Source organism: Mustelus asterias, chromosome 3 (assembly GCF_964213995.1).
Source record: "Mustelus asterias chromosome 3, sMusAst1.hap1.1, whole genome shotgun sequence".
Lineage (NCBI taxonomy): Eukaryota > Metazoa > Chordata > Chondrichthyes > Carcharhiniformes > Triakidae > Mustelus > Mustelus asterias.
Window position 1 is genome coordinate 152275617 of NC_135803.1, and position 15322 is coordinate 152290938.

The 15322-nt window shown below is 45.7% G+C and overlaps 1 protein-coding gene across 1 annotated transcript; it reads left to right on the forward strand.

Moving 5' to 3' along the window:
* Positions 1 to 3594: 3594 nt before the first annotated feature.
* ucn3l (urocortin 3, like) lies at positions 3595 to 7821 on the forward strand. The gene is made up of 2 exons (XM_078203407.1): positions 3595 to 3716; positions 7150 to 7821. Exon 2 carries the CDS (start codon positions 7162 to 7164, stop codon positions 7678 to 7680), a length of 519 nt encoding a protein of 172 aa, XP_078059533.1. The 5' UTR covers positions 3595 to 3716; positions 7150 to 7161; the 3' UTR covers positions 7681 to 7821.
* The last annotated feature ends 7501 nt before the right edge of the window (positions 7822 to 15322 follow it).

The window sequence follows — 15322 nt, forward strand, 5'->3', positions numbered from 1 at the left end:
AGTTTTAACAACACCAGGTTAAAGTCCAACAGGTTTATTTGGTAGCAAAATTTATTTATTTGCTACCAAATAAACCTGTTGGACTTTAACCTGGTGTTGTTAAAACTCTTACTGTATTTACCCCAGTCCAACGTCGGCATCTCCACATCATGACTTTAAGCAAGGGGCATAGACAGAGTGAATAGGGAGCAGCTGTTCCCTTTAGTTGAAGGGTCAGTTACAAGGGGACACAAGTTAAAAGTGAGGGATGGGAGGTTTAGGGGGGATGTGAGGAAAAACCTTTTTACCCAGAGGGTGGTGATGGTCTGGAATGCGCTGCCTGGGAGCGTGGTGGAGGCGGGATGCCTCACATCCTTTAAAAAGTACCTGGATGCTGTTAGGGCGGGAATTCCAGGATTTTGACCCAGCTCCTGCCTGGCATAGCCTCTCGATATGTGTGACCCTCAATCGTGGATGGCAGCGGGAGCTATTCGACCATGTAAAGGATCAAGGCTTTGGGCCAAGTGCTGGTAGATGGGATGAGGTGAGCAGGTCCGGACCTTTCATGCGTTGGTGCAGACTCGATGGGCCGAAGGGCCTCTTCTGTACTGTAGTATTCTGTGATTCTGGAATTACTTTTGAAATGATTAGTTGTGCCAGCTGCTTGTAAAATGAAAGAAAGAAATCCTGCTTTATTTGGCTCCATGCGATATCTCACAATGTTGCAAAATGTTTTACAGCCAATGAAATGTCGTCACTTGTTTTAAACTGTCCTTAAAAATTAAATTCACCCTCGCTCATGGTTAGTAAGCCTTGCATTTATGTAGCGCCTTTCACGACCACCGGATGCCCAATAGCTCTTTGTGGCCAATAAAGTACTTTTGAAACATAGCCACTGTGTAATGCATATGTGATGATGTGGAGATGCTGGCGTTGGACTGGGGTAAACACAGTAAGAAGTTTAACAACACCAGGTTAAAGTCCAACAGGTTTATTTGAGACCAAATAAACCTGTTGGACTTTAACCTGGTGTTGTTAAACTTCTTACTAATGCATATGTGACCATGACAAATTCTATCCATCATCTAGTTTCCACTCACCTTATCTTCTGATAGATTCAATAAGTGGGGGGCACGGTGGCACAGTGGTTAGCACTGCTGCCTCACAGCGCCAGAGACCCAGGCTCAGTTCCAGCCTCGGGTCACTGTCTGTATGGAGTTTGCACATTCTCTCCGTGTCTGCATGGGTTTCCTCCAGGTGCTCCTGTTTCCTCCCACACTCCAAAGATGTGCGGGTTAGGTGGATTGGCCATGATAAATTGTCCCTTCATGTCAGGGGGATTAGCAGGGTAAATACATGGGGTTAAGGGGCGGGGTAGGGCCTGGGTGGGATTGTTGTCGGTGCAGGCTCGAATGGGCTGAATGGCCTCCTTCTGTGCTGTAGGGATTCTATGAAGCCAATATTTCGGGAAAGTAAGATGCTCAAGTGTAACAAGGTTTCAATCTTGCCAGGCTGGCCATACTGACATGAGACGTTAGGTTCCTCAGACTGCAGAGAGGGAATGATCCTAGACGTTCATCACACTGGCAGCTTCCTGCAGTTGTTGACACACTTTTGATAGGCAAGTTCTGCTGGCTTTTTATTCATTCGTGGGACATGGGCGTCACTGGCTGGGCCAGCATTTATTGCCCATCCCTAGTTGCTTGAGAGCAGTTGAGAGTCAACCACATTGCTGTGGCTCTGGAGTCACATGTAGGCCAGACCAGGTAAGGATGGCAGATTTCCTTCCCTAAAGGACATCAGTGAACCAGATGGGTTTTTCCGACAATCGACAATGGTTTCATGGTCATCAGTAGATTCTTAATTCCAGATATTTTTGATTGAATTCAAATTCCACCATCTGCGGTGGCGGGATTCAAACCTGGGTCCCCAGAACATTAGCTGAGTTTCTGAATGAGGGTGTTTAGGGTGAGATGCTCTGAGAGAGAGTCGGTGTAGACTCAATGGGCTGAACGGGCTCCTTCTGCACCGTAGGGATTCTATGATGCTACAAGCCAGAGAGAGCGGGGGAGCTTCCAGGCTCGAATAGAGGAAGACCTATGGCCCTATTGGGAGACTCTGTGTTAAGGACAAAAATTGGACCCAGGAGGTCCTGCTTCTGATTGCTGTCCAGGACTCCCTGCATGAAGAGGACACAAATCGGTGATGCTTTGCATGGTCGAATAGCTCCCACTGCCATCGACTATTGAGGGTCACAAATATAGAGAGGCTTTGCCAGGTAATAATTAAACCTGCAATGGATCAAAAACCAGGAGGGAGGGTGCAGAAGAACGTTTGGAGGGAAGTGAATGAAAACTCTGCAAATAGATATAGGTAATGCACCTTAGATCTGGAATCCACTCCCCAAACATATACTGAAGTCAAACAAAGGTTTAGACCGTAATTAATAGTTATTTTTTGTCAGGCAGGGGTTTAAGGGTTATGGAAACAAGATGGTTAACTGGAATTAAGTTACTGAGGAGCGAATGATCTAATTGATTGTTCGAACAGGCTGGGGGAAGGGGGGAGCTGAATGGCCTTCTCCTCTTCCCAGTTAACTGACCTCAAGGATGGGATCATAAAATCCCTACAGTGCAGAAGGAGGCCATTCAGCCCATCGCATCTGCACTGACTCCCAGACCGAACATCTTAACCAGGCCCGATCCCCAGAGCCCCATATATTTATCCCACTAATTCTCCTAACCTACACATCTTTGAACTGTGGGGGGGAAACTGGAGGAAACTCAGGTAGACAACGTGCAAACTCCACACAGTCACCCAAGGCTGGAATTGAACCCAGGAACCCTAGCACTGTGAGGCAGCAGTGCTAACTATGCCACTGTGCCAGATAGGAGAAAGAGAGAGAGAGAGAGAGCGTGAAAAGCAGGATTTTAACCATTTGGCACCTACAAAATCTACCATATATTAGTTGTCTCACAACACCAGGTTAAAGTCCAACAGGTTTATTTGGAATCACGAGCTTTCGGAGCGCTGCTCCCTCCTCAGGTGAGTCACCTGATGAAGGAGTAGCGCTTCGAAAGCTCATAACTTGGTGTTGTGAGACTTCTTACTGTGCCCACCCACCTCAGTCCAACGCCGACATCTCCACCTCATACTTTATATTAAGTTGATCTTTCTCTACACCCTAGCTATGACTGTAACACTACATTCTGCACCCTCTCCCCCTTTCCTTCTCCCTTATGTACTCTATGAACGGTATTCTTTGTCTGTATGGCCCGCAAGAAACAATGCTTTTCACTGTATAACTAATGCATGTGACAAATAATGAATCAAATCAAATTTTTAAAAAATGTTATTTTTAGCACTCGGTAAGTCCTGCCACCCTAATCACAGAAGGATCTAAATTGGGGTTGTGAAGGTCGCTGCAGGAAATGCAATGCATCTTTATCTCCCTGTGCCACTGATATGAGAATGGCAGGGATCGGAAGAACCGTTCCTTTAAGTGATTGCTTTTTTTTTCTCCCCTGTGTGTCTGTGTGTTAGACACAAGTCATTCCTACGTAAGAGGAAAATACTTTCATTACGAGTGGAGTGTTAGACCCCAGAGGCATCTAAAGAGGAGAGAGAGGGAGCAGCTATAAATCAGTGGCTTCTCTGGAATACAATAGGAAACGCATCCGATCTGTGCGGGAGGGACAAAGAGCAAAGGAGTGCTCTCACCTCGCAAGCTTCTCCAGGTACTGATTTTGTTGTTTAGAAAAAGCAGAAACTATTTATAAAAGTTAGTTGAAGGGGAAACTATCCAATTAACTGATCAATTTCAGGCGCAGTTTCTGTGACTTGTCCAGTAATCTCTGGGAAACAAATTGGAAACTGTCTTGCTTAGATATTGTACACAGTCACTTCCCCCTCCCTCTCCTCCAAGGGAGGTTATCTTTTGTTCTAAAAAGAAAAAGCAAGCACTGATCTTTGGATTCAATTGGAATTATGTTTTTAAACCTTGGATGCAGTGTTGAAGAGAGTGTTTGAAATTGAGTATCTGGGACACTTTTGGAGGAAAAGTACATTTCTTTTCAGTAACTAGGGGAGGGGAATTCTACAGAACCACTTGCAGTGTTGCAGTTTTTACAATTATTGTGTTGAAGGGTTGGGGGGGGTGGGGAATCAGTTGTGTTCCACTGGCTTTCAGACTCAGAGAGCAATCTGCTCCACTCTCCCTCCCATCCGTCCCAAATTTACAACAACCGCTTGCATTTGTATAGCACCCCTGTGATATAACAAACCACCCCAAAGAGCCTCTCCGCAGCGTTTATCAAATGGGGCGGCACGGTGGCACAGTGGTTAGCACTACTGCCTCACAGCGCCAGGGACCCGGGTTTCGTATTCCCAGCTTGGGTCACTGTCTGTGTGGAGTTTGCACATTTTCCCTGTGTTTGCGTGGGCTTCCTCCGGGTGTCCCGGTTTCCTCCAACAGTCCAAGGATGCGCAGGCTTAGGTTGATTGGATATGCTAAATTAACCCTTAGTGTCCTGGGATGTGATAGATTAGAGGGATCAGCAGAGTAACTAAGCAGGGATGGGGCCTGGGTGGGATTGTGGTTGGTGCAGCCTCGATGGGCCGAATAGCCTCCTTCTGCACTGTAGGGATTCTATGATTCTATGAAATTTGACACCATCTTTCCCACCCCGATAAACAAGGGATAATAGGACAGGTAGCCAAAAGATAAGAAGCTGAAGGAGTGTGTTAAAGGGGGAGGGAGGTGGAGAGGTTGAGGGAGGAGGTTCCAGAGGAAGGGTCACTCTGACTCAAAACTTTGGCTCTATTCTCGCTCCACAGATGCTGTCAGACCTGCTGAGATTTTCCAGCATTTTCAAGGGACAAGGGGTCAAAATTGGAGGAGTGCAGAGATCTCGGAGGATTGTAGGGTTGGAACAAGTCAGGGCAACAGGGGAGGTCAGGAATTTCATTGTGAAAGTTATGCCTGCAATAGCATCTCCGAAAAACTGCATCTAAAATTTCTGCAATTAATTGTGGAAGCTCTCCGTACCAAATCCCAATCAAACTGAAACTGAAATCAGAGCTCTGATTTGTCCAGAGATGTGTGGGTTAGGTCGATTGGCCATACTAAATTGACCCTAGTGTCAGGGAGATTAGCAGGGTAAATATGTGGGGTTACGGGAATAGGGTCTGGGTGGGATTGTGGTCGGTGCAGACTCGATGGGCCGAATGGCCTCCTTCTGCACTGGAGGGATTCTATGGATTCTATGGTTGATTTGATTTGATTTGATTATTGTCACATGTATTGGGATACAGTGAAAAGTATTGTTTCTTGCGTGACAGACAAAGCATACCGTTCATCTCTACAGACAAAGCATACCGTTCATAGAGTCAAAATCAGAGCAGTAATTAGGATGTGAGGCACAAGATACACCAGGAGATATAAAGGGCATGTAGGAAAGGCAAGGTTACTGTGATTATGGGGGACTTCAATAAGCAGATGTGCTGGGAAAATCAGGTTGGCAGCGGATCCCAAGAAAAGGAAGAAGCTTTTCGAGGCCAGGTCATGTCGTGTATTTTAAGACCAAGATAGATAGCTTCTTGATTGGTAAAAGGGATCAAAGATTATGAGGAAAAAGCGGGAGAATGGGATTGAGAAACTTATCAGCCACAATCGAATATCGGAGCAGACTCGATGGGCCAAATGGCCTAATTCTGCTCCTATATCTGATGGTCTTGTGATCATTCTTGGGTCATTCACCCAGCATTTTCCCCTGTCATTCTCTCCGCCTTTTCACGGATACAGCGCAGTACCCTTTCTGAAAGTTACTTTTGAATCTGCTTCCACCGACCTTCCAGGTAGTGCATTCCTGTAGCGAGAAAGGGATACGGGGGGGGGGGGGGGGGGGGGGTGGGGTGGGGGGCTGGGGTGGATTCTTCTGGATGCTGTTTGTCAGCAAATGTAGCACTTTCTTTTAGCAGATTCTAGCCAAGTTATTGACATGCTTTCAGAGAAAGCTTTAGCTAGAAGTAATGACCAGAGGGAATATTGGCCCTGTTATTGGAACTCAGGATCAGGAGTAGGTCATGCAGCCCAGCCTGTTTTCAAGTAGATCATGTCCAATTTATACATCCACTCCATTTACCCACCATCAGTCTACATCCCCTGATACCCTTATCTAATAAACATCTATTGATCACAGCCCTGTAAGCCTTGGGGAAGTGAATTCCAGTTTTCCACTGCTATGTGTGGAAAAGTATTTCCCGCTCGCTCTCCCAAATGGCTCAGCCCAACTTTTGAAACCCTGTCCCCTTGTTTTAGACTCTCTCACGAGACGAAATAGCGGGCGGGATTTTCCGGCCACGTGCGCAGAAATTCCCGCCCAAGCTCAACAGACCTTTAAATGGTCCGCCGGATTTTCTGTCTCGCCCGCTACGATTCCCTCAGTGGGCGAGATGAGAGAATTTCGGCCAGTCTGTCTTTAACCATTCCATTGAAAGTTTTACACATTTTAAAGTCTCAGTGATCTAAGGACATCCCAAAATTCCTAATAGTCCATGAAGTGTTGTTGAAGTGTTTTAAAGTTTATTTATTAGTGTGACAAGTAAGGCTTACATTAACACTGCAATGAAGCTACTGTGAAAATCCCCTAGTCGCCACACTCCGGCGCCTGTTCGGGTACACTGAGGGAGAATTTAGCATGGCCAATATGATTCCAAATAAACCTGTTGGACTTTAACCTGGTGTTGTGAGACTTCTTACTTGTGCCCACCCCAGTCCAACGCCGGCATCGCCACATCATAGGGGACATAGGTTTAAGGTAAAGGGGGGAAAGTTTAAAGGAGATGTGAAAGGCAGGTTTTTTTTACACTGAGGGTGGTAAGTGCCTGGAATGCACTGCCGGAGGAGGTGGTAGAAGCAGATACAATAGCAATGTTTAAGAGGCATCTTGACAGATACATGAATAGGCAGAGAATAGAGAGATATGGGCCGCGTAGAGGCAAAAGTTTTTTAGTTTAGAAAGGCGTCATGTGTTGGCATAGGCTTGGTGGGCCGAAGGGCCTGTTCCAGTGCTGTACTGTTCTTTGTTCTTTATTACCAATATGTATTCTTTCTGAAACATTCAGGAACAGCACATGGTACCAACTCTGCGATGTTATCTTTCTCTTTAGATCAAATTCAGGATGTTCAGTCAAAGCTTCGTGACGCTCTGGGTTCTTCTCATCATGTCTGGAATCTCGCTGAAAGCTCACAAGGTCAGGAGCGAGAGGCTTGCGGGCAGCTACAGCAATGAGGAAAGCGCACCCAAGGTGCCAGAAGAGGGAATGGAAAGGCTTCTGGCCGTAAGAATCGTCGACAGGAACCTGGGGACCCTCCTGAGCGACGGGTTGGCAGCCCAGCAGAGCAAGCCGTCTCCTGACCTCCCGCCAGTCAAAAGCGAAGACCTTGCGGCAGTCCGTTCCCTTGGCGAGGCGACAGACTGGCCCAGGAGGACGTTCACCTTCCCATCGCAGTACCCCTTTGATTCCCAGCGGCGGCAGGAGATGTTGGTGTCCAGGAGGAACAGCAAGGGCACGAGGTTCTCCTTGTCTCTGGACGTGCCCACCAGCATCCTCAGCATCCTCATTGACCTTGCCAAGGCGAGAGATATGAGAGCAAAAGCCGCTGCCAATGCAGAATTGATGGCTCGGATTGGAAAATGATTTGGGTTTCTAACGAGCTGGCACAGTCGGCTTAAAAGAAAAATTAACTTAAAAGCTGCAATATTGCTTTTTTTAATTTTTGTTTTGGTTATTTAGCTTGTATTATACAATGTGAACAAATTAAATATATTCTTAAACCCTTCCAGCGTTATACTGTTTCTTATGTTTTGCTCCAACGCAGGACAAGGCTTGCTTTTGTTCTGACCACAGCAGATGTTAATCCCTGAACAAAACAAAATTCCAGAGAGAAACTTGGCTTAAAGGCCATATTTTTCTTTTGTATCCTGAAAGCTTGGGGAAAATGTACAGATTTCAGCAACAAGATGTCCAGTAACACTCTTGGGATGTTAAAAATTCAAAGTAAAAGATTTATTAACAAGAAAGAAAACTTAAACACACAAGATTGCAGTTACACAATTAGAAAATCATACAAGACATCCCCTTCCTCCAAAAACAAGACTCCCAACTTGGTCAGACCCAGGTGCACCATAGAAAGCATCCTTTCCGATGTATCACAGCTTGGTATGGCTCCTGCTCTGACCAAGACCGCAAGAAACTACAAGGGGTTTTGTACATAACCCAGTCCATCACGCAAACCAGCCTCCCATCCATTGACTCTGGCTACACTTCCCGCTGCCTTGGAAAAGCAGTCAGCATAATCAAGGACCCCACACACCCTCTCTTCCATACTCTCTTCCACCTTCTTCCATCGGGAAAAAGGTACAAAGGTCTGAGGTCACGTACCAATCGACTCAAGAACAGCCTCTTCCCTACTGTGACCAGACTATTGAATCAGACCTTATATTAAGTTGATCTTTCTATACAGCCTAGCTATGACTGTAACACAACATTCTCCACTCTCTCCTTTCCTTCTCCCCTATGTACTCTATGAATGGTATGTTTTGTCTGTATAGCGTGCAAGAAACAATACTTTTCACTGTATACTAATACATGTGACAATAATAAATCAAATCAAATCAAACACCCACAAGTGTACACCCTCCAGACAACAATTCTTTATAGATATTGAACTATAGAAATCCAGTAATATTACCCAAGGCAAAACTTTTGTTCGTTTATTAAAGGTGTACCTCACAACCTCTCAAACCCGCTTCCACTCTGCTATGAACATCCAAGAAACTTCAGAACAAGATTGCTTTTTGCACCTCAAGACTTTTCTGGCTTGAATGTAAAGTTAAAGTTAAAGTTTATTTATTAGTCACATGGCTTACGTTAACACTGCAAAGAAGTTACTGTGAAATTCCCCTAGTCGCCAGAGTCTGGTGCTTGTTAGGGTCAAAGCACCTAATCAGCACGTCTTTCAGAATGTGATTGGATGGCTGGTTCAAACTTTGCCTTCTCCCAAATCAGAGCTATTTCCAGGAGGTCTTCCCCACTCAGCCAACTACAAATCACTTTACCATTTATCCTTCCACGCCCCTTTCATCTTCAATCCCATTGGTCAAAGCACTTCTTTGAAGTTAAATTTTCCAAAATATAAAAATCTTTCATGCCTTTCCTACTTCTAAATTCATTGGAGTTTAGAAGAGTGAGTAAGAAACTCATAGAAACTTATAAAATTCTAAACAGGGTCACACAGGGTAGATTCAAAAAGAATGTCCCCGATAGTGGGGGAATCCAGAACGAAGGATCATCATTTGAGGATAAGGGATAAACCAATTAGGACTGAGGTGAGGAGAATTTTTTTCACTCAGAGAGTGGTGAATGTGTGACACTCACTACCATAGAAAGTAACCAAAAGAGAAAATGCTGGACAATAGAAACATAAAAACATAGAAAACTACAGCACAAAACAGGCCCTTCGGCCCCACAAGTTGTGCCGAACATATCCCTACCTTTTAGACCTGCCTACAACCCTCCATCCTATTAAGTCTCATGTACTCATCCAGGAGTCTCTTAAAAGACCCTATTGAGTTTGCCTCCACCATCACTGACGGCAGCCGATTCCACTCGCCCACCACCCTCTGTGTGAAAAACTTACCCCGACATCTCCTCTGTACCTACACCCCAGCACCTTAAACCTGTGTCCTCTCGTAGCAGCCATTTCCACCCTGGGAAAAAGCCTCTGAGAGTCCACCCGATCTATGCCTCTCAACATCTTATACACCTCTATTAGGTCTCCTCTCATCCTACGTCTCTCCAAGGAGAAAAGACCGAGCTCCCTCAGCCTATCCTCATAAGGCATGCCACTCAATCCAGGCAACATCCTTGTAAATCACCTCTGCACCCTTTCAATCTTTTCCACATCCTTCCTGTAATGAGGCGACCAGAACTGAGCACAGTACTCCAAGTGGGGTCTGACGAGGGTCATAGAATCATAGAATCATAGAAACCCTACAGTGCAGAAGGAAGCCATTCGGCCCATCGAGTCTGCACCGACCACAATCCCACCCAGGCCCTACCCCCATATCCCTACATATTTTACCCGTTAATCCCTCTAACCTACACATCTCAGGACACTAAGGGGCAATTTTAGCATGGCCAATCGACCTAACTCGCACATCTTTGGACTGTGGGAGGAAACCGGAGCGCCCGGAGGAAACCCACATAGACACGAGGAGAATGTGCAAACTCCACACAGACAGTGACCCAAGCCAGGAATTGAACCCAGGTCCCTGGAGCTGTGAAGCAACAGTGCTAACCACTGTGCTACCGTGCCGCCCTTATATAGCTGCTAAGTAAGGGTCTTATATAGCTGCATCATTATCCCCGGACTCCTAAACTCAAAATCCTCGATTGATAAAGGCCAGCACACCATACGCCTTCTTAACCACCTCCTCCACCTGCGGGGCCAATTTTAGAGTCCTATGGACCCGGACCCCAAGGTCCTTCTGATCCTCTACAGTACTAAGAGTCTTTCCCTTTATATTGTACTCCTTCATCCCATTTGACCTGCCAAAATGGACCACTACGCATTTATCTGGGTTGAAGTCCATCTGCCACTTCTCCGCCCAGTCTTGCATCCTATCTATGTCCCTCTGTAACTTCTGACATCCCTCCAGACTATCTCCAGTCCAGGTGACCCTTTGTCAAAGCTTTAACAAAGCTCTGAGCTTTGACAAAAGGTCATCTGGATTCGAAACGTCAGCTCTTTTCTCTCCTTACAGATGCTGCCAGACCTGCTGAGATTTTCCAATGTTTTCTCTTTTGGTTTCAGATTCCAGCATTCGCAGTAATTTGCTTTTACCACAGAAAGTAGTAAAGGCCAAAATATTGAGTGATTTCAAGAAGAAATTAGATATAGCTCTTGGGGCTAAAGGGATCAAGGGATATGGAAGGAAGGGGGGATCAGGATATTGAATTTGATGATCAGCCATGATCAAAATGAATGGAGGAGCAGGCTCGAAGGGCCGAATGGCCTCCTCCTGCTTCTAGTTTCTATGTTTCTGGGATCAAATAAAATGGAATAAACTTCCCTTATTTACATATGAAAATTTTATCAACTGTAACAGCCTTTTACACACCTCTGAAATTTAACAGCTGAAAAAGTAAGTCCCTCTCTATCTCCTAATGCAAATTTTTAAACTTATTTACTTATGAAACTGCTTGACTGTAGCTTCATTACAGATACATGTATTTAGCATCTCAACTGCTTTTCATTTCTCAATTCTTCAGACAATCTGACTCCATAAACCTTTAAATCATTTACACACTCAGAACTCTTTACAGAATAACACAATATTTCCCAAAAGCATATTTTAAAAAAAATCAATTTTCACACTTTTTTACTGAAGTGTTGCAAGTGAAGGGAAACAACAGCAACTTGTCTTTATTGCAGTGAAGTGTTCTGAGGTGTTTGACAGGAATTTTGTCAAACAACATCTGATATTAAGCCATGTAAGCAGGTATTAAGGCAAGTGACCACAAGCTTATTCAAAGAGATGCATTTTAATGAGTGTCTTGGAGGAGGAGAGACAGAGAGGCTTAAGGAGGGAATTCTTAGGGTCCAGACAGCTGAAGGTATGGCCGCCAGTGGTGGATCAATCAAAATAGTGGGTGCAGAAGAGGTCAGGGATTGGAGGAACGCAGAGATCTCAGAATGATGGCAGGGTCAGAGGAGAGACAGGGAGGGTGAGTGCATGGAGGGGATTGATGAGAATTTTAAACCTCCCTTCAAGATTTCCTCTTTGAAGGTTAATGCCCCCCAGTGAGAAGTCACACTCACAGGGAGTGTGGGCTAGAGAATTGTGGCTGCAATGCTACAGGCCTATCTCCAACCTGATTGGTTTTCTCACTGGGAATGGGGAATTATCATGTTTGCCCTTGAAACTTTAGCCTAACAGGCAACCCGAGAGTAGATTATTTTCTGTTGACGCTGTCTCAACCACCCACTCAGCTATCTCCTTATGTATTTCGAAAAAAAGATGTATCCATTCTTTCGCTTTTCCACTGAAACACTGAACTCATAGAATCCCTACAGTGCAGAAGGAGGCCATTCGGCCCATCGAGCCTGCACCGACAACAATCCCACCCAGGCCCTATCCCTGTAACCCCATGTATTTACTCTGCCAATCCCCCTGACTCTAAGGGACAATTTAGCACAGCCAACCCACGTAACCCACACAGCTTTGGAGTGTGCGCGGAATCCGGAGCACCTGGAGGAAACCCACGCAGACACGGGGGAGAATGTGAAAACTCCACACAGACAGTGGCCCAAGGCTGGAATTGAACCCAGGTCTCTGGCGCTGTGAGGCAGCAGCGCTAACCACTGTGCCACCGTGCTGCACAAACTGAGAGAACCACACAGCACAGAAGGAAGCAGCTTGGACCTTTAAAAGTGCTATCCGAATAGACCCACTGCCACCTCTTCATCACAGCCCTCCAAATTTTGTTTTTGAAGTTTATGTCCACCATTTTGAAATTATTCAATCTACGTTCATTACTTTTTCAGGCAGTACCCTCCAGGTTATCATAACTCTGCTTTCAGAATGTCTTTTCCTCATCTCATCCCTGATCCTCTTTTTTGCTATCTTACATCTGTGGTTACCGATCCTACTCTTCCCCCAAGTGGAAACAATTTCTCCTCATTTACTCAACCAAAACCTTTCACAATGTATTCAACTATTAAACCTCCCTCGGTCTTCACTGCCCTAAAGAGAGCAATCCAGCTTCTTTATTGTCTCTGTATAACTGAACACGGTGGCACAGTGGTTAGCACTGCTGCCTCACAGCGCCAGGGACCTGGGTTCCATTGCCAACTTGGGTCACTGTCTGTGTGGAGTTTGCACATTGTCCCCGTGTCTGTGTGGGTTTCCTCCGGGTGCTCCGGTTTCCTCCCACAGTCTGAAAGATGTGCTGGTTAGGTGCATTGGCCATACTAAATTCTCCCTCAGTGTATTGGTTTGATTTATTGTTGTCACATGTATTAACATACAGTGAAAAGTATTGTTTCTCGCGCGCTATACAGACAAAACATACCGTTCATAGAGAAGGAAAGGAGAGAGTGCAGAATGTAGTGTTACAGTCATAGCTAGGGTGTAGAGAAAGATCAACTTAATGCAAGGTAAGTCCATTCAAAAGTCTGACAGCAGCAGGGAAGAAGCTATTCTTGAGTCGGTTGGTACGTGACCTCAGATTTTAGTATCTTTTTCCAACGGAAGAAGGTGGAAGAGAGAATGTCCGGGGTGCGTGGGGTCCTTAATTGTGCTGGCTGCTTTACCGAGGCAGTGGGAAGTGTAGACAGAGTCAATGGATGGGAAGCTGGTTTGCGTGGTGGACTGGGCTACATTCATGACCTTCAGTGTATCCGAACAGGCGCCAGAGTGTGGCGATTGGGGGATTTTCACAGTAACTTCATTGCAGTGTTAATGTAAGCCTACTTGTGACAATTAATAAATAAACTTTAAAAACTCTAACTGTTGCTCCAGGTGAGATTGATCGTCACAGTGTAGGTTGGGAATGGATTTCGAGGCTTTCTCTATTTGTGTAGTTCAACTGCACTTCAAAACGCCAGTGAGCTATGGAGAGAGACCTCCATGAGTTCGCAATTATAAACAGCCTGAGGGAGACATATCAATGAGATCTGCTTGGACATCATTCACAACTCCACAGACAGTGAAGCAGTCCGTCCCCACATTCAGCATGAACTGGACAACATTCAGGCTTGAGCTGGTAAGCAGCAAGTAACATTTGTCAGAGAATCGTCCCCAAACATTCAACCTTTGCTGAATCTCCCATCATCAACAGCCTGGAGGTTACCAATTGACCAGAAACCTAACGGGACCAGGCGCATAGGTATTCTCACTACGGTAACAGGGCAGAGGCTGGGAATTCTGCAGCGAGTAACTCACCTCCTGACTGCCCAGAGGTGGTCCACCTACAAGGCACAAGCGAATAGCATTTGGGAATGCCCTCCACTTGCCTGGTTGAGTGGAGCTCCAGCAGCACTCAAGAAGCTCGACACCATCCGAGACAAAACAACCAACTGGATTGTCACCTCATACACCACGTTAAACATTCACCCCCTCCATTACTAATGCTCAGTGGCAGCAATGTGTACCATCTCCAGGATGCACTGCAGCAACTTACCAAGGCTCCTTCAACAACATCTTCCAAACCTGTGATAAAAGCAAATTCCTGCGGATGCCGGAATCTGAAACCAAAAGAGAAAATGCTGGAAAATCTCAGCAGGTCTGGCAGCATCTGTGAAGAGAGAAAAGAGCTGACGTTTCGAGTCCAGATGACCCTTTATCAAAGCTTTTGGAGTTTGTTTGTGTGTGTGTGTGTGTGTGGGGAGGTGTGTCTCAGGTGAGGGAGGATGGCAGGAGGGGTGGGGGTGGGGGTGGGGGGAGGGATGTGGGGAGGACGTTGCGGTCTGCTCCAGAATTATGAACATTTCTATAGGAATCTATGCTTCATCAATGTTAAAACTGGACTTAGGTCCCTTCAGGCACATCTTGTTCCAGAAACAACCGTGTACAAGTTGAAATACTGCACTGTGGACGTGCATCGCTATGCATTGCTAGCTAAAATAACTTGCAAAATAAAATCAATCACTCAATATAAAATACATCCTGCAGTTGGGTCCTTGAATGTAGGAGGGTTGATCAGTAAGTTCGCAGATGATACGAAAATTGGTGGGGTTGTAAATAGTGAGGAGGATAGCTGATCCGTGGCAAATGGAATTCAACCCGGATGAGTGATGCACTTGGGCAGGACAAACAAGACTAGGGAATGCATGGTGAATGGTAGGATACTGGGAAGCACTGAGGATCAGAGGGCCTTTGGGGTGCATGTACACTGTCCCTTAAGGTAGTAGGACAGATGGATAAAGTGGTTAAGAAGGCATATGGTATACTTGCCTGTGGTAAACCACTGTTAGCTTATTGCCGTGTGTGTGTGACATGCCTGGACATGCCCCTGCCGGCCGTGCCTGGGACTCCTCCCCTGGTCCAGGTATAAAGGTGACTGCTCCCCACCCCCTGCCTCAGTCTCTGGACCAGTTCATCGGCATGGGTGTGCTCCAAGTCTTTTGCTAATAAAAACCTATTTTTTCTAGCATACAAACTAGTCTTTGCTTGATTGATAGTGCATCATTGCCTTTATTAGCTGTGGCATAGAGTTTAAGAGCAGGGAGATTATACTGGAACTGTATAAAACCTTGCAGGGACACACTTAGAGT

Excerpts from the sequence above, each read along its gene's own strand:
- ucn3l (XM_078203407.1), top strand. The coding sequence starts at position 7,162 with ATGTTCAGTCAAAGCTTCGTGACGCTCTGGGTTCTTCTCATCATGTCT.